General features: G+C 38.2%; 1 protein-coding gene across 1 annotated transcript in view; it reads right to left on the bottom strand.

The window, feature by feature from the left end:
- The window catches only part of LRRC2 (leucine rich repeat containing 2), a 49207-nt gene that overhangs the window by 6615 nt on the left and 16437 nt on the right, over positions 1-26155 (bottom strand). The window contains exons 3-4 of the mRNA XM_026053392.1: positions 25984-26140; positions 15078-15214 (exon numbers count right to left, since the gene is read on the bottom strand). Of these exons, the coding sequence (XP_025909177.1) occupies positions 15078-15214; positions 25984-26140 (294 nt within the window). The remainder of the gene's footprint in view (positions 1-15077; positions 15215-25983; positions 26141-26155) is intronic.

Here is a 26155-nt window from a genome sequence, read left to right as displayed (position 1 = left end):
TTCAGAGGGATTTTCTGAAGCTATTGTACTACAAAAGACTTTGCAATTAAGTTTGCCTTTCAGAAATATAATAGAGGTAAGAGTCTTTCATGTAAAAGATATGTTGAAATCTGCTCATTGCTGAATAAAGCCTCTTTGGTGAGGCATGACTCATGCAGAAGTCTCTCACTCTTGATTTAGAATAGGCAAGCAAACATTTTATAGTGCCACTTCTCACTTCCAAACCATTTTATCATTTGAGGACTGCATTGTAGCAAAGAACAGTTACAATCCCACTTTGAAGATTTTCCAGATACTGAATCTTTCTCCAACAAAACAGAACCTCCCATGGCACATGGAAAACAGAAGGGCTACATTGGGTAAGTGCAACAAGAGTATGCAGAAAACACTTGACACTGTATTTACATAAAATAACTTATTTTCTCAAGTCCAAAATCCAAAGAAAATACCTCAAATTTCTATGCACTCAAGTAATTTGTTAAACTCCCAATGTATTTCTATCAGAGGAAGAACAAATATTGCCCCAAAAGGATTCAGAACAGAATTAAAACAATGGCCCTGGTGTTTAGTTGCTGCCAAAAAGATTCCCAAAGCATTCCCAAAGAAAAAACACAGTCTTTAATGACCAAGAGACCACATGGAATACTAAGATCACAGTTCACACACCTTTCTAAAATGCGTTTTCCCAGGCACTCACCTGTCACACTGGAACAACTATGCAACATTAACACTAAAGGGTAAAACAACATTTTTTCCAACAGCAGGAACTGATTTTGCATTTTTCTGAAAGCACTTTGCTATGTTAAATATTAAAGGAAGCATCAATATAGCAATTTTGTACGCCATTTTTCTGGTCTTGAAAAGAGATTGTTTTAATACTTGATTAGGTGAAAACCTACATTTTTCAGGAACTTCTACTCCTATGAAAATGTACCAACAAAACATAAGGCAACAGACTGCCTTGAAGCAAAATTTGCTTCTGTTTGCCACAGAATATATAGAACCATGATTGTACTGCAAGTCCTTATAGCTTGTTCTTTTAGAGTAATATTTAACAAAATCTGTCTATTTTCTGTACTACATTGCAATAAAGTGGAATTTGTATTTAATCTGGCTCTGAAATGTTACCAAAAATACACTGTGATATATGGCACATTGGAAATTATCGTATCTATATTTCCCAGAGAAAATCCGGTATATTTTACTTGCTTTTGAAGGGCTGAGGGATTTTTGTACCTCTTTTAACATTTCATTTTAAACAAGTATAACTCCCCTATCTTTTTCACCTAAGCATTTATTTTCACTTGATGTTGATTTTAGCTATTTTCCATATTATCTGACTTTGTATCCATCAGTACATAGACTTTATGCAAGTCTCACTGTAACAAATAGCTACACTTGATAGTCTAGCTACCTGGACCCACTTATTGTGGCCCTTACATTTAATCGCCACTGTCAACTTTATATGACAAACTACTCCCTTTTGCCTATCTTAATAATTTTAGTCATAGAAATAATCCAGATAACATCGTAGAACTCCACTGCTTCTCTTTTCCTCTTTTCCTCTGACAGTTAAAGTTTCATTTGAGAGAAAAGGACACCATGTCCTGGGCTGAATGAGTTACTTGATTAATGGGTGTGCTTTTATTTCTGCTTTTTTTTTTTCGCCATGAAAGGTACATACTGACAAGTTTGCATGCAAGTTTATCATGAGTTGCCTACTGCTTAGGATTAACAAATGAAAAGTTGTATAGTCATGTCCAAGCTTTTATATAAAATTTGCTATTTTAAATTACACGTTAAACATGCTGTGACAGAAATAGCAACTAATTGAAGTTGATACATGACAAGACATACAGAGGACTAACCTAGAAATGTCTATCAGTATGTTATAAGCCTTCTTTTGCCCAGAAATTTCAATCTAATTGAAATCAAGGGAAATCTGTACCACCTCAGTAGTTATGTAACACATTTTATCTCCCAAAATGTGAAGCTTGGCACTCAGGAGGTTGGTGAAATCATTATCGGATATTTGGCAGAAAAGGCAGACTATGAATGAACTTAACAGTTGTCTCCTTAGATTTTGAATGTTCTAACAAAATCTCTAGCTTTTCTTTCACAAAGCTGATCTTCTCTAATTTTATTAACATTCCATTAACATTAAAGGAAAGGTTACAAGGGAGCTTTTGGATGATCTTTCTTAGAACACAGGTGTATATTCAGAGTCCAATCCACTAACAGACTACTGAAATAGATTCCTAACCTTGAAAAGGTGAAGGCATTTCATCTACCTGCCTTCAATAACCAGATGCTATTTTATGTATTTGTGACATAAAACTTTTCAAGCATAAAACTGCAACTTTACACAGCACTTGCCTTAGCACAATACTCTATCTCCAAACAATATATGTGGAAGCACATATGTAAAATGACATTTGTAATGATCAGTCCACATTCACTGTTATTTTAATGCCAGACTCTTTACTTGCTAGCTTAACTTTATCCCCTTTTACCTCTGGAGCATTACCATTACTTAAACACCTAATATTTCAAATTATTTGAGTAATTACAGGTATGACAATCTCCATACTGGAAGTTCATAGAAAGTAAAAATGTTGTAATTCTCTCAAAACCTCTCATCAGGAATATCAAGAATGAGAAAGCTAGCTGCACACACAATATTCACACAGATATCAGGTATTGAACATTGATACATGACTGAAGAACCACATAGCAGTAAGAGTTGAAGACTACTCTTCATAGAGTTAAATTCCTTGAGAAACTGGATTGTGTGAATAGATTTAAGTATAGGAGTTCTCTCAAGCCAACACATGAGTCACGGGCATGAAATTAGGCAGCTGATTAATGATTTGCTGGGCTTGAGCCATAACAAGCCTGCTGTCTCAAAAAATAAATTTATGTTGATTAGACTTATATTAAATTTTCATAGTGCTACTACTGCAGCTATATGCAGTCTGCATACATTATCACTTTTTGCTGTCATAGAGCCATCTCTTTTCCAAATCTCCAAACCTTTAAAATTAAAAACACACCTTAAAAGAGAAAAGTAGGCTCTTCTTCCAAAGTCAATGACAGGAGTCTCATCCGCTGCAATGGAACCAGGAACTCACTTCTGGTGCACACTCTCCATATCTTTAAATAAAGCTATTATTTAAACGAAAAATAACAACAGTGCATAGACATGAAGTGATATCTGCACAATATTCTTGTAGAAAGTATTTTCTGGATATCAAAAGACTTCTGTTGTAATATATTCTGTTCCATTGTCAAGGGATAACAAAAACAGCTCACTCATACAAAAGAGCCTAAAAACAGCATTTTTTTTTCATTTCCCCTCCAAGCTGTAGCAGCAATCTGAGGAGAGATACTCTGCGAGTGGTGTAGACCCAATCACAGAAACACAGAATTCATAAGGTTGGCAGGGACCTCTAGAGATCATCTAGTCCAACACCCCTGCACACGCAGGGTCCCCTAGAACATGTGGCACAGGGCTGTGTCCAAGCAGGTTTGAAAGATCTCCAGAGAAGAAGACTCCACAACCTCCCTGGGCAGCCTATTCCAGGGCTCTGACACCCGCACTGTTAAAAATTTTTTCCTTAAGTTCCTGTGGAACTTTTGGTGCCTCAGCTTGTGGCTGTTTCCTCTAGTCCTATCGCTGGCCACCACAGAAAAGAGGCCACCCCCTCCTCCTCACTGCCTCCCTTGAGGTATTTATAGATCTGATTAGGTCCCCCCTCAGCCTTCCCTTCTCAGGCTGAACAGGCCCAGCTCTCTCGGCCTCATAGGGCAGATGTTCCAGGCCCTGACCATCCTCGTAGCCCAGAAATCATGATTTAAACATATCCTGTTTTGTCATTACAATACACTGCAGCCTATGAAGTTACTGTTCTAATCTTAAAAAAAATAATAATAACATGTTAGTTTGAGAAACTCAAAGTAAAACAGTATTTGCTGGAGGGGCAATATAGGAGAAGGGAAAAGAGGAAATCACCCAACAGAGATAAAAATTTTATTTTATATCTCTTCTAAATGGATATTATAAGCAAAGATGACAAGAAAATAAAGAATTATAAATCACATTTCTGTTGTACTTTGATAGAACGGGAGCCATTCGCTTTAAAGGGAAAGATAACAAGGGTATTTAAAGAGATTATATCAGTAGAAAAGAAACAGGTAATGGCACAGTATCGACAGAAGTAAAATAGATTTCACAAAAAAAAAAGATAAGAAACATTCAGGTGAACTGAGAAAGAGATCCTATGACTTCAACTTATTATAGCTGCAGCATTTTGATGATTGATGTTGATGAAATCATTTCACCTTATGTATACTTATGCAGGGAAATGACAATAGCTTTCTACATTAAACTGGACAAGCATAGCCTGACAAACTTTTAAAAACATGGTGTTTGTTGTGCCAGAAACCACCTTGTCTATAAAAGTAAATCTTATTGTAAAATAAAAATTTCAACCCATTATTTTTACCAATTCCAGTGAGGTATTTGTAGAGGTAAAATTCATACAGAAGGCAGAATACTAGTATTTGTGTCTTCAACAGCCAAGGCCAAAATATTTGAAGAGTGATTTGTGATGTTAGTTGTCTCATGTGATAGCAGAAATAAGACTGTCCATTTTTTTGCTTTACAAATGAAATGGAACATTTTGCCTTGCAACAGCTACTTCACTGCAAAGCATGTTTCTTGCCTGTTGTGGAGCTGAGTACCATTATTGGTTTGACAAATATCACCAGCTGATCATCAAGCAAAAGAACCCTGCAAATCAGAATTAGACTTACCTATTCCTGAAGTAGGGATTGCAATGCAAATTGTCAATCATAATGAAAATCCCCAAATTTGGGAAAGCTACAGGCTGTTCTGCATCCTTTGACATATCTGGTCTGGAAATAGACCTTAACTTCTTGAGCAAACTGTGGCAAAAAATCCTTTGCAAAATGAGGTTGGGGTGGGGTGAGGTTAATGACACAGACTGTATGTACCTGGTGGTACAAAAACCTACAAGTGATAACATTGCCAACAACTGGACATTACAATTAACAGCCCTCTGGCTTGCCAGGTTTACAATCAAATTTCTCTCCATCCACTTTTTCCTTTCTTACAGTGCTCCTAGGTAGACATTTATGTATATTTTTTTTTTTTCTGTGCAAACTTTTGACGTGATTGTCAACCTATCAGGAAAAGCTGGAGCTCATTCATTCAAACCCAAAAGATGCATTCCTGTCTACATTTTACCAGTATTTGTAGGGGGACTTACATTGTGTTCTGCTACTCAAAATGTAAATGTAAAAATTGGAATGCAGCTAGTATAGTTAGCAGAAAGAAGCTTTTTTCCTGACCTGGACACAAAAGTCAAGGAAGGAATGGCATGTATATTCCATGTGCAGTGGGGTGGGTTTGCCCTAATCACATGTGGCTGCTTTCCAGGGACATATGGTTGCATTAAAGAACTCTTTCTACAGTTTCTACTACTTTACTGCTACCCTGCAGGTTGCATCCAAGTAGCCCTCAGGAAAAGATTAAGTATTATTGTTATTAAACAGTTCTAATGATAATATGAGTGACTACTTATTCATACATTTACCTACAAAAACTTCTGATGATTGGCTTTCAAAGGAAGCTTCACCTATCCTGGAACTGGCCAAGACCTGTCGTAAACACTGGACAGTCTCCAGCCATTTGGCAGCATGACTTAGCAAATTACATTCCAGCACTGCCCCACAGCTGTGGGCATGGAAAGCCCTCCAGCTGCTAGGGAGACTTTTTACTGAAAATTCTTTAAAGATTCCCTTTAATTCTTTTTTTTTTTTAATATACACTAATGAAATACTTGCTGAAATTGGTATTTTCTAATAAAACTGTCTGAACAGAAAATATCTAGCTCAATCCCCAGTGCAATCAAGAAGATCCTGTAATTCTGGCAAGCTTCTAGATCTAAATTATGTCAGCAGAACTTCCATCAGCGCAGAGCATCTCGGGAAAGAGAGGCATTAACACTGAATTCTCAGCATATAATACTCCCCGGATTGCTGGCTTTTTTCTCTGTCATTTAAAAGCACAAGGAAACTTTGTCTAAGAAAGTCAATCATGTGGTCCAGTCCAGCACAGTTACTCAGAGGATAAATTGTGTATAATTAGGCCTCATGGTACTAAAACAATACAAATTCAGACATATATTGCATTTTTTCTTCTATGCCCTGCTATTAAAAGAAGCAGCTTCCAAACAAATAATTTTACTATCCAGTCCCTTTCATACCATATCCCAGGTCCTGTTATTTTATTTATTTAGCTCCACATTGTTGCTGGAGACATATTCCTATTACTTAATATTAAGTAAGAGAAAATATCTGCACATTTATCATATAGAAACATACATGTTTTACAGTGCCAGATAATATTTTCTATGAACATGACATTTTAGGAATATCAACATAGTTTGGCTTTAAACAAATAAACACAGATAGGAAACTGACTACTGAACATACACCAAGTTTGAGCAACATTTACTATTAACAGCCTATATCTAAAATGTCAAAATTTTCACAATTGTATATCAAATAAAATCTAATGTGGAAAAGTAAAAGCTAATAAAAAAAAAAGTGAACTATGCACATTCCTTAAATCACCTGGAAGCTGGGAAGAAACAGAAAGGTGAAAAAAGTAATTGTATTTATCTTTGTAAAAATCTTCTGCTCAATATATACTAGCAGCTTGGCAAGTAAGTAGCTGGACATATATGTAATATGATATACAATAATAACCCTGTGAATTACTTACCACTACATAACTCCACTGCCCACCTACATCCAGAACACCATATGCACTTTCAGTCAGTTTGTCTCAAGGAAAAATACAACCACATACAACCATAAGAGATAGCTGATTCTGCATCTCTGCTGATTCGGAGATCAGCAAAGACAGAATGAAAAGACTTGTATTTTTTTATCAATTCTTTTGTTCTGCAATAATTCTGAAATACCTGCAAAGATTAGTTTAGCCAGAAATGATAAATAAATGGTTCTCTTTACTTTTGTCATGCAAGAGTAAGCCATTCAAAAGCAATGCTCGTCTTCATAAGCAAATGATATCCTTCCTTTAAGTTAAGATATATAAATGTTGGAGTACTATGTACTACTTCCGTCATTACATCTATTCAGTGGTTATGTAAAATCTGCTTCATATTATCTGTGCTGGTGGAATTTTAAAAGGCTCTGTTGCTATTGAATTCAGGGAGATGTTGAACTGTTTTCTGATAAAGCAGAGCTGGAACAATGTTGGGTAGGTTTGCCTACTGCAAAATCTTTTTACAGTTAAATTCACCCTTTGGACAAGATAGTCACATTGCAGTGTTACTCACTTGTAAGTCTGTAAAAACACTTCTCTGTCATTCCTTGCTATATGAAATTTTAACGTGTGAGAGGCGGTATTGCTTTCATTGAACTCAAGTGAAAGGTAAAGATCTGTGGCACCAAGGTAGGCAGGTAAACAGGGCTTGCTTCCTTAATAAAGTGGTCACTTATTATTAGCTGCTGACTTGCTTCAACAGTGGGATGTTTTTGAAGTGCTGCTATATTAATTATGAGACTTTCGAGGCACAGTGTCAAGACAATATCAACTGACATGCTTTTCTATGTCTAACCACATAATCCTGTTTCCCAACATAGAACAGTGCCCTTCTTCACTCCCTTGTCTGTTAAAACATTTATAAGAGCTCCCACAGCACTAAGGCCTCCCTGAATCTCCTCTGACATCTGACACTTTTGCACCTGCTCTTATATTTTTCACACCCCTCCTGCTAATGTTTGATGTCACATTTTATACCATTTCCATAAAGCAGCTGTTCTTTAGAAGAGATTGACAGCACTTTGGCCAACTGTGACAGAAAGCAACATGTCTGGATCATTAAGCAAATCTGAAGAGAAAACAAGCACCGACCAAAGAAAAGCAAGATGAAATTCCCTCCAACAGAAATGCATCTGCATGAAGCAGCTGCAAAAAGTAGGACTTTTGCCAGCAATTTCAAAAGAATAATAATTTCACCAGGGGTTGGCTTGGTGATGCTGGCTTCATGGTAGCAAGTCAAGCTCTATTACACAGCTCTCAGCTTTATGATCCTGAATTTATTCAAAAACATCAAATTGCACAAGTAAAATTCAATTATAACATATCTAGCATATCATTCCTTTAAAAAATACTAAAGATGTTGCAAATGTAGGGACTTTACAGCTGCTATATAATCCCACAGAATAACAGAGAAACAATCTCTTCCCATGCCTGGCTGCATGGTCAAACTTCTGGAAAATTACTGTCCTTTTCTTCCAGTTGATTCAGATTTCAATTTTGCAGTTTTTACACACACAACAAAAATGGTAAAGGAAAAAAAATAAAGGCTTGAAGGTTGAGGACTTTGAAGAATTACATGCTAATGAGAAACCTTGTACCCACTCTTCCTGCTATTAAGCTTACATATCCCTTTGCAATAAAACTGGTCGCAACAAGAGAATCAAACCAAAGAAGACCCAAAATATCTGATTTAATTTTTTTTGAAATTGCACAAATAACCAAAACTCCTCGTTTACATTTTTGGATGCTGCTATGTCAGAAACCTTTAGAAGACTAACGTTAGTTCATGGTGAAGCACTCATCAAAACAATGTCTTTCAGGGTCAGATATACCAGCATTGTTGAAAGATGCAAAACAGAGCTAAATAATATTGTAGTGTTCAGGTAAAAGTAAACAAAACAGCAAAACTGCACTAGCAATATCTGAGGTTATTCTGTGCATGTTTTGAAAGCTCCCCAATTCTCTACTTCCTGATATCAAGACTTAGCTGAAGTCCTTCCTATTCATCAGAACTACAAAACAGGGTTTTATTTGATCTCTTGAAATGATGGTTTGCAAAACAGCCAGAAAGCATAACTTTGCCATTTTTCTGAACTTCACAGATCAGTTTACATATGAATGGCATGGAAACACAAGCATATATATACACATGCCCTTTCTTGGCAAAGTATTCATGTGCTACGGCAGTCTCTATCTCGTATCTTCACTTTGTGGCCTCACAAAGGAAAAGGAAAATACATACTGATATTTAAAATTGTTCAGCAGAAAATTATTTTGTATTATTCCCTTTTTAAATTTTGAACATCAGATCTTCTAACCTCAAGTATTTCTGGCTTGGTGCTGGTGGGTAAAGTGGCTTCTCAGCTCTGTCACTATGGGCATGTGGCACATCAGATCGAACAGATGGAGGAAATGAGAATTCCCTCATCTTCTCCGTTTTCTCATTAAGTGTCTTTCAGGTCACATCTATCAATACTCTTAATTGAAGTAGCATTACTAAGAGAAGTTTACAGTACGGAAAAAGAATGGCCTCTTCAGCACAGTAAAGTTGTCTCTTTGTAATATCAAACCAAAAGAAATATTCTGCCATGCACTGGAAACATTAATCAGATAATGCAGTAAGTAACTATAGAGTCCAATAAAGTCTTCATTAATCTCAGATTAATGTCAAAGCAGTGTTTCTACACACAGCTGAAGACATACCTGCTCTTTAATACCATCTTCATTCCTAAAAAAAGTAATTAATTGCATAACATGTATCAAATCAGCATCAGGAGCTACATAAAATAATAAAAACACCAGCCTCTTACCAATTCATAAAAAAAAAAAAAAAAAAAAGCAAATACAGCAAATACAGCAAATACAGTAAATGCATCCATGTCTCCCTTGTCTCTGTAGCCATAGAGCATTACAGTACATAGAGCATTCCAGAGCTGGAAAATACTTTTGTGCTAGGAGAGGGACTACATATCATATATAAATGATTTCTCTCTTAATCTGCTTAGCTAAAGGGGCAAATTCAGCTCTTCAGAGAAGCTTTATATATGTGATCTGAGGGGAGATGTGCCCTAAACCCCTCTGTGGCCAGCTGTGGTCCAGATGTGAGTGTCACAAACTAGCTGTATGAATGGAATACCAGCCAGGTTGTCTTACCTAACATTTACACTTGATTTCAATTCATGTTTTCCCTCATAGAGAGACACTTCTAACTTACAAATGTGGCCAAGACAGACTTGTATTCAACTGCAGATCTACAAACCTTTGCTGTTAGAAGACTTACTGTGCAAGTAATCTAACCTTAAAGATAAATGGAAATTTAAAATCTAAAAATGAAGGCAACTGCAATAACGGAAGAGAATTAAAAACAAACTGAAAAAGAGACATTGAACCAATCTGCTCTTCCTTGGGCATGGTATAGTATATTATGAAATCCTAAGCCTTGCAAAATGAAAATTTTGTAATAGAGTGTCAGATCACATCATGTAAGATTAAATGAGAAGAGGTACAGACTGAAGAGGTTGCCTTTGGACATAGGACAAGAGCATTTTGCAAGGAATGAAAAGGCAAATGATCAGTGCACTTGCCTCATGACACCACAGCACAAGACTCTACACTCAAGCAATGGCTACAGAGCAAAGCCATACAAAAATACCCACAAAAGTCCAGCTATTGCGTACACATATTCATCATAGTCTAGTTACGCACTCTGTGAAACAGGTAGGACTAGCCCAAGCGCACTGCCATGCCTGAAGCTTTGGTACACTCAGAAAAGGGGACATATGGCTACCCATTATTACACCTATTCATACAGAGTGAAGATACAGGGAAACCTCGTTGTGCTAGCACAGCTAGACCATAGCTAGATCTACACAGCTAGATCTACACTGAATAAAGCTGCTCCATGCTGAAAACTGAAATCAATAAATAGGCAAAAAATACAATCACTATATATTTAAGCTACCTGAAAAGAAAACAGATTCCATTTTTTAACTGCTCAAATTACAAAACATATTAACAAGTTAACAGACAGACTCACAGAACGGTTAAGATTGGAAGGGACCTCTAGAGATCATCTAGTCCAAACCCCCTGTTCCAGCTACAGCATATGGCACAAGGTGTCATCCAGGTGGGTTTTGAAGACCTCCAGAGAAGGAGACTCCACAACCTCTCTGGGCAGCCTGTTCCAGGGCTCTGGCACCCTCATAGTGAAGTTCTTCCTCATATAGAGATGGAACTTATTGTGTTTCAACTTACACCCATTTCTCCTTGTCCTGTCACTGGCCACCACTGAGAAGAGCTTGGCCCCATCCTACATCCCTACATTCCCCCTTCATATACTTAAATATATGAATCAGATCCCTTCTCAGTCCTTTCTTCTCCAGGCTAAACAGGCCCAACTCACTCCGTCTCTCCTTGTACAAGAGATGCTCTACTCCCTTAATGATCTTTCTTGCCCTCCGCTGGATCCTCTCTAGAAGCTGCATGTCCCTCTTGTCCTGGGGAGCCCAGAACTGCACACAGTATTCCAGGTGTGGCCTCCCCAGAGCTGAGCAGAGGGGCAGGATCCCCTCCCTGCCCCTGCTGGCAACATCCTCCTGATGCAGCCAGGAGCCCATTGGCCTTCTTGGCCATGAGGGCACTGCTGCCTCATGGGCAACTTGTTGACCAGCAGGACTCCCAGGTCCTTGTCTGTGGACCTGCTTTCCAGCAGGTCAGTCCCTAATCCACACTGGTACCTGGGGTTGTTCCTCCCCAGGGGCAGGACCCTGCACTTGTCATTGTTGAATCTCATCATGTTCCTCTCTGCCCACCTCTCCAGCCTGTCCAGGTCCCTCTGGATGGCAGCACAGCCCTCTGGAGTGTCGACCACTCCACCCAGCTTGGGATCATCTGCAAACTTGCTCAGGGTGCACTCCGTGCCCTCGTCCAGGTCATTGATGAACAGGTTGAATAGCACCAGGCCCAGTACTGACCCCTGGGTGACACCACAGGCCACAGGCCTCCAACTGGACTCAGCCCCATTTATAACCACCCTCTGACTATCAAGCCGGTTCTCAATCCACCTCACTGTGCACTCGTCCAGTCCACACTTCCGGAACTTTCCTGCGAGGATATTATGGGAGACACTGTTGAAAGTCTGGCTGAAGTCAAGGTGGACAACATCCATGGCTGTCCTCTCATCCAGACGGCCAGTCATCCCATCATAGTAAAGAGAATTTGTAACAATCTGAATTTCTTAGTTATCTGACTGGGAAATTCATAAGAAACAATGAATATGCCAGTAGAAATTTGTGTACATATATGACACAGCTGTAATTTCAAATCAGAAAATTTAATTCAATGGGTATTTGAGGTCACCATATGGTTTTGTGTAATACATCTAGTTGTGTCTGTCTTGGGTAGCAATTACACAAGTCATGCACGATGTGATCCCTTCTCCTGACATTTCAAATGTAAATTAAGTCATCATATTGATTTTCATATCTATTAAAATCCAGAATTCTTTCCCCAAGAAATCAAAAGCATAAGATTTTTTTAAAAAACTAAAAGCTTTCAGAGTTCTTTATTTTCTGCACCTTTCAACAAGGAAATAGAAATTGAGTAGGAAGACAGATTACTGGTGATGTAATTCAGGCTGTGCTCTGATCATCTCATAAACTTTTATGATGCTGTCAAAAACTCCTGACTGAATTATAGGCCTGTTATCAATCTCCGTGAATCCATTACTGTGTATGTTATCAGTGTTTCTGTAGCCATTATTCTATGTACAAAACCAAGGTAAAATTACACTTTGATCATTTCTGCTGTGTTGGAGTTGGCCTTTACCTCTTAAAAGTAAGTTTTACACAGGAGAATAGTATTGCTTCTCTCAAAAAAGTCTTAACCATCTCCTGAGGAATTTTTAATGATTTGAAAGTCAAATAAAAATAGAATCTTCTAAAAGATGATAAGAAGAAATAGTTTTAAAAGTTCTCCAATTTATTTCATGCATCAGTTACCACATTCTTTTTTCCTGGTATTATAAAGCATCCCATTCACCTACCAAAACAAAACTTCCACGTACTAGCACATTCACGCTCTTGCATTCCCAATACTCACACTGCAGGGGAGAATAACAAGCAATGAATATTTCACAGCATTAATAGATTTTAGGAATAAATGTATTAGATAATTGCATCTAATCTATCTAATGTGGAGTCACAAACAGTTCACAAAGTCTCTCCACTTTCCCTTTTTCATATCCTCAGACAATTTAGATTAATTCTATACTTTTTAATTCAGGAAGCAGTTACCCACCAGTGACTACCACCTTTTGCTCATCTGAGGATTGTACAACAGATACCTATTATATTAGCAAGGATACTGACGCAATTGCTCTGAATAACTTCAGCCATATTGACTACACTGAAGGCCAAATGCCCTGTAGCCTTTTAAATCATTTAACAAAAGATGTTTGCTTAACTGTATGTGCAGCTTCCAGAGCTGCCCTTGAAACATTGATTCCAGGAAACTAATTTTATAAACCAAATTAGAAGAGTTTCTGTAGACTGCCTTCTGGGTCACAGCAAATACAAATTAAGTGCTACCCTCCAGAGAAGCGAAGAAACACAATAGGCAATGCCAATATATGTCCTTTTGACTTTGTAGACCACTCTGACATGATGTTGCTCCCAGTTTTTCTACAGAATCCACAGCCATCTGCACAGTTCAAAGTTTTTCCAATAGTAGAAACATACAGTACGCCCAGTAGCCTACATATAGTTTTACTGTCTTTCAAGCCTATTTGAATATGAGACTACTAGAGGAGAAAAGATACTTTGAGCTTTCTAAGATTAATACTTTTGGGTTTCTGCCCTGTAAGGATTTAGATGTGCCATTAGCTTTATTTACTCTCAAAGGCTACCCACAACACACAGCAAAGCTTAAGCCTGTGCACTGTAAAATGTTCAGAAACCACTGGAAAACTCCCATCAATTTTAACAGAGCAGTGATAGGGACATAATACATTGATTTGGTCTCTGGGTTTGAATTCACTCGTCATGGCTCTTTAAATTTGACTCCTTTGCTTGTTCAGGATCTCTATTTTCCTGGTTCCATTTTGATTACTTTTTATCCTTTAAGCAAAATCTCTTCTTTTCAGATCCTACCTTTACTAATATGAAGGAGGAGGAGAGGAAAGGGTAGAATGCCCCTGCATCATTTCTACTACAGACAACATTTCTGTCCAGTGTCCACTCATAGGGTGAAGCTAATGTTCATCCTTGTTTTCGTTTCCTTCCCATCATTTCAGAATTGTTCTTCATCAAGTAAATTGCTTTACAGTGAAAAGCTAGAGGGTGATTTATTTACTGTTTCCATTTCTTCAGAGCCGAACATAAGTATGGCCAAAACAGAGCTCACACAACCATAACTCCTGCAGCATTGTCTGGATAGCAAAGATTGCCTGGACTAGTAACAGATGTTCAGAGGTTTAGTGGGAGAAAAAGCAGAAATCAGCCAAGACGAGCCTGACACTTCTTCCTGAATCTCTCCGCATTCATCCTACAGTAATCAGTGATTTAAGTACCTCGGAAATGCTGATTGAACCTGAGACTAGGTTTAGGTTCTTGCAAACTATTTTAATTTCTCTGGGAACAGCAAATCTTGAAACTGCTAGCTAAGTTAGAAGCCAGTAATGCATCCACCACAAGAAACGATGTCATATTGGGTACTCCTTTCATGGGTCTTTATGTTCATACCTTGCTTCACAGGTAATACAGACCTACAGTTATGTCAGCTACTCATGTCCACGTCAGTATGCAATGCTGTTCACAGACCTCCCTATATTCTTTAAAAAAAAAAAAAATGTCAACAATTTAAAGCTAGTATGGGTATTTGACTGTCAAGATACACTTTGCTTCCCCTGAACTCAGCTACTTGCTGCCTTCTCCTTATCATCACTGGGCAAATTCCCTTTTGGGATCGTGTACTCTTTCACCTACCAGAATAAATATCAGCAGAATTTAGTCATTTAAAAACTAAAAGATAGAACTTTGGTCCTGTTTAACTGTTGTTAAGGTATTTGCAGTGATAGTACTGCTGGAACATTATTGCTAAAAACTGCCAGGGTTGTGATTTAATCTGTTGTGAGAACATTTTAAACCCATGAAAAGATACCTTGTAATCTAAGTAAAAAAGGTACCAGAAAGAGTTATCTTACTTCAAATGGTAGCTCTGTTATTTCCAGATTTCCAGACAAATCCAGCTTTTCCAGATTCTCACAGTCACCCAGTTCCGGAGGGACTGATTTCAAATTATTAAAACTCACATTGAGTACTTTGAGGTTTTTTAAGCAGCCTGTTAGGGAAAGATAATTAAAATCAGTGCGACAAAACCACAGAGGGCTGAAGTGAAACAAAAAGTACACTCAGTTTAGCTACAAAAACAAAATCCTCAACAGAATGATGAATAAATCATGAATAAACACTTTCAGCAACAGGCACTCATTATTGGAAGCAAAACTGCTCTGCTGCGCTCTGCTTGCAGCCTTCCCTTATAATCAGCAATGGACTCAGAAAAGCTTCGCCAAGAGGCAGCAAAGACTTGCCGAGACCTTGATTTTACTCGTAATGAGGTCCCTATTTACCTTGGGAGAAATGTGAGAAGTTGGCTTTTAGCCCAGCCACTTAAAACTGATTTACTTGTTCTATGACTGAGGAGCATCTTAGGGATCGCTACAGAGCATGTACATAGCACACAATTACACCTACCAAACTTACTGATAGACATTAGGAACTGCATTTGCTGTATGCAGCATCTCATACATTTTTGACTTAAATAGCAGTGATTTTAATAGTCCTATCTGATTATAATAGATAATGGGACTCTGTGTTTGTTTCATTTTTTACTTTACTGCATAGATTCATTGTCAGCTTAATTTTAGGGCCCTACTGATATTTTAGGACATGTTTATTCACATTGTGCTTCCAGCTTCTTCTATTTATAGCAAAACATAATCTGCAGTAAAAGCAGGTCTAGCAACATCATTAAAATGCAAAATACATTATACCGCAAAAATACAAATTATACTGTGACATATTAAGAGAAGAAGAAAGTATGGCATTTAAATATATTGAATAGCTGAAATGTTAGCAAAGGAATCCTTAAACAGTTATAACAAAGACAAGAATTTTTTCTGTGGACAGCTGTCCTGCTGTGTTATATAGATCATCTTCCTCTCTTACCAGTGATCAAATAAAGCATCACAGGGGAAAGCAAGAAACTTAAATCCCATTCAGTAATTAGAATGAACAGCGGCTTGTGTCTAAATTATCAAAGCAGGCTACATATAGGCAAATTGAGTAAAGACATATAATAAGCTCTAATCTTTGTCTATAAAAGCATTCTATCATGCAAATCACCAGTTAGCTGATATTACAGATGCGTTAATTTCTATTATTTATATATCATTGTCTTCTGTTTATAATGCAATTTTAAGAGAAAAATATGTACTTTCATGGGATTTGAATAGCACTGGAAAGAATGTCTTTATAATACATAGCAAGTACTTAAAAATGTCATAACAGTAATCTTATCTGTAAGGAACTAATAGAAATTTAGTTAAACTCCTTCCAAAGTACTTGTTTTGGAGCTGCCCACCTTGTGCAACCTGTTGAAATCATTACAGAAGGCCAGAGAGTGCTTTCACAGGAAGGAGCAGAAATGTACGGAAATGAAAGCCTTGCAATTTTCCTCTAAGAAATTGCTTTGGCAGAGGCAATACATAATTTGATGGCCTATACTCACAGCCCAGCTTTTTGCACAGACTTCAGAGAGTCCATTGGACACAGCATTTCTTTGAACAGCAGCTGGAGCACCCAGATCTTTCTCCCAGGTGGCAGACAAGCGAAGTATGGGGAAATCTCTCCTGAGTTAATCTCTGCAGGTTGCAGCAAACAAAATATACAGACGCTTTCCCACAGCTAAGCAAGGCACTTTTTTTTCCTCATTTAGGCAGCTCTGTCTAGAAGTTCAAAATGAGATCGTATTTCAAAACTCAGCCTTGTCTTTTTAAGAAGCTGACCTTTTCTGTCCTCTTTGCTGTGAAGTGCAGTTTTAGTTAAACCAGCAAAAATAGAATTACCCTTAAGAATACAAAAGACATTTACTTTGGCAGTAGAGTACTATCCCACAAGGGTCATTTGAGCTGATGCAAGAGGGTAACAGAAGAAGCTTAAGGGTATAAATTTAAGAGCCTTCTTATTTCCAGGTTTTCAAGCACATAAAAATAATACAGTGTTAGCCTATCATGTGTGCTAAGATGTAGACAAATTAAGGTATTACACTACATACTAAATAGTATAAATAGCAGCTTGTAAATTCATCATAAAAACATCTCAAAGCTATATACTACCACTTCATTCCATTCATTAATTTGCCATCTTCCACCTTAAAAGTAGTTCGCTTTCTGACATGCACTGCTCTCATCGAAAAATATGTTGTCACATCCCTTCCATGATTCAAAATGATATTCCAATTGCCAGCTTAGGTATATTCACAGAAATTTTATAATCATTCATTCTTTTACCAGCTTTATCCTTAAATAGCACTTTCCTTTCCCTGGTGTTTACATCCCTCATGTTTTCATAGGCAGCAGTAGACACACTGACCTTTGCTTTACTAGCCTAAAAAATCTGAATTCTTCTAATTTCCTGTCATATTTCCTCAAATATTTCCTCATCTGAACTCTCCTAATAGACTTCTTTTGCATCTCTAAGTAAACCTTTCTTGAATCTGAATAACCACAACTACACACATTACTCCAGACATGTTCTTATTGCTGTTTGGAACAACAGAATTACAGAATCAAAGAATGGTTGAGGTTGGAAGGGACCTAGAGAAATCACCTAGTTCAACTCCTCTGCTCCAACAGGAATATCCAGAGCATATGGCACAGGGTCGTATGCAGGTGAGTTTTGAAGATCTCCAGAGAAGGAGACTCCACAACCTCCCTGGGCAGCCTGTTCCAGGGCTCTGGCACCCTCACAGGAAATAAGTTCTCCCTCACATGGAGATTCCTGTGTTTCAACTTGTACTCATTACTCCTTCTGTCACCGGCCACCATTGAGAAGAGCTTGGCCCCTTCCTCCCTTCATTCTCCCCTCAGGTATTTGTACATGTTGATCAGATCCCCTTCTCAGTCTTCTCTTCTGCAAGCTAAACAGGCCCAGCTCACTTAGTCTTTGCTCGTACAAGAGATGCTTCAGTCCCTTAATCTTTGTCACTCTACACTGGACCCTGTCTAGAAGCTCCACGTCCATCTTACACTGGGGAGTTCATAACTATACACAGTACTCCAGGTGTGACCTCTCTAGAGCTGAGGAGAGGGGCAGGATGACCTCCCTCCACCTGCTTTCCACATCCCATTGGCCTTCTTGGCCACAAGGACAAATTGCTGCCTCCTGGTTGTTAACACCAGGACTCCCAAATCTCTCTTCACAGAGCTGCTTACCTGCATTCAACCCCTAATCTGTAATAGTACCTGTGGTTATTCCTCTCCAGTGAAGGACCCTGCACATCTCCTTGTCGAATCTTATGAGATTCCTCTCTGGCCAACTCTCCAGCCTGTATATTCCTGGCTCCTCCTTCTCACCAGGTTTTATGAAGCCTGGAGTGACACTGGCTTTCTTCCAGTCCTCCAGCACCTCCCCTGCTCTCCAGGACCTCTCCAAGATGATGGAGAGCAGCTGAGCAATAACCTCTGCCAGTTCCCTCAGCACTCTTGGGCCCATCTCATCTGGGCCCATAGATATATGGGTGTCCAGTTGGCCTTAATGATCCCTAAATGATCCCAATCCTCTTCAACCAGCAACAAGTCTTCCTCTCTCTCAGTTATGTCTCTTGTCTCCAGGTTCTGTAGTTCTTGGGGACCAGCCTTAGCAGTAAAGATAGAAGCAAAGAAGGCATTTAGTAAATCTGCCCTATCTGCATCATCTATCACCAAGGCACGCTCTCCATTCAGCAGCAGCCTAACATTTTCCCTGGTGTTCCTCCTGCTGCTGATGCATTTGTCTCTTCCTGATGTCCCTCTTCCTGATGTCCCTGACATCTCTTGCTAACTCTAATTGCAAATGGACCTTGACCTTCCTCGTATCCCCACATTCTCTGACAATGTTCCTATATTCTTCCCATCTGGTCAGGCCCTTCTTCTACATTACACATGCTCTCTTTTTCTCATCACATTTTCCTAAGAGCTCCTTGCCCATCCACTCAGGTCTCCTGATCCCCTTGCTCAACATGTTTTCTGGTAGGAATGCATGAATTATGAACTTGAAGAAAGTGGTGTTCGAATATTAGCCAACTCTCCTGGATCTCCCTTCCTTCTAGGACCCTGATGCAGAGGATTGCTCCAAGGAGTTCCCTGAACAAGTCAACATTAGCTTTCTTAAAGCCCAGGACTGCAATCCTACTTCTCACCCAGCTTCTTCCATGCAAGATCATGAATTCTAACATCTCGTGGTCTCTGCAGCCAACACTGGCCTCAACCCTCACATTTCCCACTAGACCATCTCTGTTTGTATCAGGTCTAGCCGTGCCCCTCCCCATGTTGGCTCATCAACCCTCTGCATCAAGCAGTTGTTTGCAATGTTCTGCATGAACCTCCTGGACTGTCTGTTCCCAGCTGTGTGATTATCCCAGCAGATATCAGGGTAAAACCATCCACAGCCATGTTCCAGTCATGAGAGCTGTCCCACTATATCTCAGTAACTGCAACGAGATCATGGCCCTGCAATCGCACACACATCTCAAATTCCCCTTATTTATTACATATGCTGCATATGTTTACACAGAGTCATTTTGGCTGGGCTCTCAAAGTGCCTCTCATTCTAGCTGGGGCAGCTACAGCTTGGCTAAGTGGGACTTCAGTAGTTCTCTTATTTCGCCATTTTTCCTCTCCAGACTTTGGGCACCCTTCACAGGTTCTTAGCATCAGTACTTTTCTTCAGCAGAACATATCTTGCATTTAGATTACCTTACACTTGCCTTTTCTGTGTATATCACCATGGTGAGTCAGTTTGGCACTGAGAACTTAGAAATTTCCATTCTCTACTTGTTTATGTTTAGTGAACCTATAGCTCTGTACTCATGAATTTAGTAACCCCTACTTCTACTGCAGCCCTCATGCCTGTTTAGCTCTTCACATTTCAGCATGCTTACGCAGTGGCAGCAGCTCCAAAACTGTGTTAACAGAAAGTTTTATTAGCACAGCTCAAAAACTAGAAATAACATCCAAGACTGATCCCTGAGAAAACTATCCAACAGGAATGGCGGACCATACTTGTCATGTAAAGAGGACAAATGTAGGACAGAAAGGCAACATCTATGACAATTCTCAGTTTTGAGATGCTCAAATCCAGATAGCCTGGAGGAAAAGCATAGCAGCAAGTTCCTAAATAACCTCTAATCTTACCTCAGCATTATCAGCCATTCCACTACATTCAGAGCTTATCACAATAACAACTAAGGGAGGGGAAAAAAAGTATATTTGCCTGCATAATTTTCACATGCCCAAAATGGGGCAATGTAGGACTTGTTCATCCTTTCAAGGTGTAGGTGCTTTTGGGTGCCAGCTCAGGTGCCCAGCCACCCCAGGCCAGTTCTGCGTGACCACATGATGCACAGATGATCCACACGTGCCAGTGACACAGCCCCAGGTGGTGACCCCCACTTCACTGCCACTCTATCAGGGAGGGTTGGACATCCACACTTGCCAGCAACACACTCAAGTAATGTTGAAGTCCCACTGCAATGTGCAATTAAAAATAATAAAATTACGGCTGCTGCAATGCTGTGGTTAACTATGCCTTTATGATACTGAATTTTCACTTCTATAAAAAACGTAAATTAGGGAACTGAATAGCTAACATCTCCCTGTGTTTTCCAAGCAGAGGCAGTTAAAGTAGCAATGAAATCCATAGTTTCTCTGGCAGTTTCACATTTAAGAATATTTTATTTCTAAGTGGAAGCTGCAATGCCATAGTTGTTGCCTATGATACCACTTATGCACAGTTTGATCCTTTAATTCATTATTCAAAAAACAAGGTGGTAATTAAACTCTCTAACTGCTGATGGGCAATGCAACTTCCTCATTTAAATATGTCTGTATTAACACTCCCAATATGGCATCTGAGAAACAAAATATTGGTGAGGTTACAGGTAGCTTTTAGCAACCAAGTATTCAATACTAATATAGCTCCGTTTGTATGAATCGAACTAGAATGTAAAGCAAATTTTTGCATTGATCTCACCCAGTCATGCCAAATTAGCAAGCACAGCAGTTTCCTATGAGCCAAGACAAATAGCCTCTTTTTTCCAATCTTCTCTGCTATATCAGTGACACTGTCTTTGATTTATTTGAAGGGGCATATTGATGTTCAAGCTTACAGGTGACAAGCTGATGTTTAAACATCAGCTTTTTTTTTTTTTTTGCACTTCTGATCAAAACATTCAACAACAACAACAACAAAAATTTTGACTCCCTTTCATATTAAACTTTTTTTCATAACAAATATGCAAAATCTCTTTTTTGCCACTAGGACTTATAAAAATTGTAGTAGTGTAGCAGATTGACTCTGGGCTAGTAAAATTCATTCTTGAACCAACACTCATGTTCTCAATTAAAAAAAAATGTAAATCTGCTGATAGAAATTATGAGCTACTGTTACAAATAAAGAAAATTAAAATGGAAATAAAGCTTGGTAAAGCTTGGAAACTAGGCCTGTAATTAGAAAAGTCTTAATAGGATGTAAGAAAAAGAGAGTCTTTTCAGAGCAGAATGGGGGAGAAAAACATGAAAAAACTTGTGAAAGCAGAGAAAGATAATGCCAGGTTAAAAATGTAGGGCAAGGATCTAGTGAAAGTAGTGAACTGAAGATATTCTGGTAAATCAGAAATCCTATATGAAAGCATCTACATATGACTAGCTTTTTTTCATTTGAGCAGATAAGCTGGTACATGGACTCCACTCTTCTCAGGGAGGACCATATCAATCTCCCAAATAAACACTGTAACTCCCAAGAGGACCGTATCAATTTCCCAAAAAACCACTGCATCTCCCAAGACCAAGACCAAAGAGAATAAGTCCAGGGTAGATTTTATATATAATGTAGCTGCATAAAATTACATGACAAACTCAGTAGATAAGAATCTTTTGGCAAAAAATAGTTTGTATAATGAGTAGTTTCCATGGTAGAGTTCCAATGTGAGCTCCAATTTACCCCATGGCACTATGTGGCCTTTGCAAGATCCAATAGTGCTGAAATTTGTTAAGGCAGAATGTTTGTGCTACATTTTAGTACAGCATTCCTGACTTTGGGAGCTTAAGCAGAGGAACAAAAAGAGTTTATTTTCTGCTGATGTGACCAAATATAAAGTACACTTTAGTATTTTGTGGTATAGTAACCATAGGTTAAATTCTCATTATCTCACCAGCTGTTACACTATTAACAGGCCATCATTTGAGCAACCAGCTTAAAAGCAACTGGCACCCTTTTAAAAACTGTCAACAACTGTAGGAAAGGTGTTAATACTTTCCCTTCAAATGGAGAATTTAGAGAAAAAATCTCACTGTTATACAAGTCAGTTACTGGACAGATAATATTCATTACTTAGCAACTAGCAGGGGAACAACATGATGTCTTCTAATTACTCAAAACTGAACTGCATTTAAACTGAGAATCCTTTTTTTTTTCCCCTTGGAAATTCAAGTTTTGACACACTGGGTATTTTATTAGTAGAAAAAGCTAATTTAGATATCTAGAGATCATTTAAATTTCTAACACAAAATTTTTTCCATCTATTTTCTGAGCAATTGGAGTAATGCTATGCACAAGTGAAATTTCACAATGTAGGGTAGAGAGAAGAAAAAATCCCTATTTTTCTTTTAAAGACATCCTTGAGAAATACAGTTATTTTTTCTTCCTAAATACTTGGCACATCAGGAATGTGAAAGAATATAATGAGGCGCAAATATTTATTAATACCTCTTTGAGGTGATTTGGGAATAATGCGTGGGCAAAAAAGGAAATCCTCATACAATCTCACTATTCCATCTTTGGAAAAGCTGAGCAATCATACAAAGCCTTGGACTATTACGTCATATGAATTCAGGAGTATGTTCTTTCAGATATCTTTAATGATACCTGTTGCTTGTATAACCAACTCATAACCTGATGCCAAGGCACAGTGCTGCAGCCGTACCTTCACCATTGTATAAAATCCTGAAGTGCTGATCAAGAAAAAGCTGTTACTCAAGAAAACCCTCCAAATATACCATGTTTGTGATATTTTCTATTATTCCTGTGAAAAACATAATCAAGGACTCCTAGACAGACAACAGTTCCATTTTTCATTCTGTCAAGTTTTCAGTGTTTTTGTTTACTCATTTCCCTGAAAACATATGCTACTACACAAAAAGGATCAAGTCAAAAAATAATCTGAGCTGTTTTCTGATCCAAATATGATATTTTCAGTTGCAAGTGTGAAGATAGCCAAGAGTTTATTCTGAAATATCTGAGAACAAAGTTCAGGTCTTCCTTCTCTCTGATTCAGAGCAGAGTTTTTCTGTCCAGATCAGCTAAAGTAGCTCCAGTTCCAGAGCACTTCCTGGTACAGAGACATGCAACAATACTTTTTATCCACTGAAAATATTCTTATGATCTCCTCTCTTCCTACCAATCTTAAACTCATCACATTAAAATCAGAAGTAGCCTTAACAGGGCTCACGAGTTTAGTTTCTAAATTTGGTCTAAATTTGGCTTCATTTCTGTCTGAAGATTAAAGACTCCACAGCATGCATGTCACTGCCAACTCCAACCATCTGTCATTACTCTCAAGTACGTTTTAGCTGTGATATTTATCTACTCACCGCTGTTTTGCAAACAGAACACAAAATGATAAATACCTAAGCACTTAACCTTTCCAGAGACCTTACCTTCTGATTTAACAGCCAATCCTCACTCCTTGCATAGATAAAGCTCACAAACTGAACCCACACAGACTTTTTTTCTGTGATAATTTAGCAGTTAGATGACTGGAGTTTGGGACTTTTCATAACATGAAGCAGCAGCCAAAAAAAAAAAAAAAAAAGACGTTTTTCACAGTAAGATCTTATGAAGATAATGAACACTTCCAATACATGCCAATGCCTATGTGTGTGTGTGTGTGTGTGTGTGTGTGTGCATACATAGTACATGCAAATAAACCGCTGCTATTTGGATGTATACACCTTACCTAACAACTGAGAGGGTATTATTTGAGTTGTAGTCTCTGTACTCTCTCTGTAGTCTCTACCAGACCAAAGGCAGCTGCTTTTGCTGCTTTTTTAAGAGATTGTCCATCAACACGGGACATTTATTAAGGCTGAGAATGATTAGGTCATTTTAGGAGAAAAAAAAAAAGGCTGCATGTAGTTTGGCTTCAGTATTCAGCCCAGTAGTATCCTTTTCCCTAAGCTACTAGGATAAACTTGTCTGGATATACTGCTGAGATACAAAACTACTGTATAAATTTCCTCTACCATTTATCAAACATGTTTTATCCAGTGATAGGTTCATGTAAATTTATACAGCATCTCAAGAGGAAAGATTCATACCCAGGATTCTCCAGATGGGTGTTTAGTACAATCATGCACATCCTCATCTTACAAACCTTGAAACCTCTTTTTAGAACAACAGATCAGCTTTAAAAGGATAGTGGTGTGTGCTATAATACCAGATCTGGAGCTCTCTTACAGGAAACTGCTTTCTAATATTCACTGATACTTTCAGTCAAATATTTAAACAAAAAGGTAGCAACAAAAATATCAAAAGGAAAAGAGATCATACCCAACATGGTGGGTATGGCTAGAGTCATGACCACAGACTGTATGGAATATAGAGGAATGGGAGTAGCTGGAAAGCTCCCAAAGAACAGAATTCATGTCATTTAAAAGGCAGTTGAAAGAACAGTGCTTTCTACCAGGTGCATCTGAAACATTCTTCCTTATTTCTCCAAAATAAAAGGTCCAAAACAGCTTCTAAATTATCCTCTCTAGAGAGCAGGCTATGTCTCCCTTATCTGGCTTTTTGCCTTTATTCTGGAAACAAACAGTATTTTCTGAGTAAAATAAAATGTCAGTAAATAAATCACAAATTATTACTGTTAGTCTTATCAGTAGAAAAGGTTGGAGGTGAATTCTGTAGTTCAGGAGAGTCACTTCCTGTGTCTCTTAGTTAAAATTATGGTAATTTTGGAGATATTTTTAGTATTTATTCTTCACTTGAAAGATATTAACTCATTGGGTACATGAGGAAATTAAGACATAGAGCAAAATTAGGACTATTAGGACTATTAAAAGCCAAAGGCTGAGCTGTTAGGCGGCTTATATATTTCTGTGTAGGGACCTAAGTAGCAGGGGCCAATAACCTCTCGCAGAACACAATTTCTTCAGCTCACTGCTTGCAGAGACATCCCTCCCTTTAAGAGCAACTCCCTCTCAAACTACTAGTCTTTTAAAATGTCTTTCTTTTTTGTAAAATCAAAAAGCTTCAAAAAAGCCAAACACATGAAAATTACTATTACGTAGATAAAAGAGTTAAGGACAAAGAAAATAAGAGTTAAGAATTACATTGTTTCTCTAACAATCCCTGTGGTGTAATTGGAAATAGCATTTTACACAGTAATAACTATTGAACTTGTTATAAAATTGAAAAGTTTTTTTCCCCAAAAAAATATATACTTTGTGTACTCTCCTATTATTAGCATCTTTTGCTTCAGTCTATCCTGTCAGAACATATAGGAACATAAAACACCTCCCATTCTCAGGCCGAGTCCCCATGTGCTTGAATGTCAATAGTGATTGTCTGATATTATGTGAGTTTTCCCCCAATCTGTGCTCTACTTAACCCATGATATTGCAAGCAATTCAGCAAATATAATTACACAGCTGTAAAAACTGACGAAGTACTGGCTGGAAGCAACCAAGCTAATTATCAGGAAATGAATAAGAATAGCCAAGCACACTCACTGTCCTTCATTATAATGAAATAGTGAGAGTATAAATAGCTAAACAGTATGATCCAACATACCAATTTCCACAGGGAGATGGGTGATTTGATTTTTTGGCAGCTCCAGTATTCTCAGATCTTGAAACAAGGCAATGTAGGCTGGAATGGTTTGTATCAACGTGTTGCTCACATGCAATTCTTTCAGATAGGTCTGTTCTTTCAGTGAATCTGGGAATTCCTGCAAATTAAATGA

The sequence above is a fragment of the Nothoprocta perdicaria genome, unplaced genomic scaffold (genome assembly GCF_003342845.1).
Source record: "Nothoprocta perdicaria isolate Ctin4 unplaced genomic scaffold, notPer1 scaffold_114, whole genome shotgun sequence".
Taxonomy (NCBI): Eukaryota; Metazoa; Chordata; class Aves; order Tinamiformes; family Tinamidae; genus Nothoprocta; species Nothoprocta perdicaria.
The sequence above is the reverse complement of the archived record's forward strand: the minus strand, read 5'-3'. Positions and strand labels throughout refer to the sequence as shown.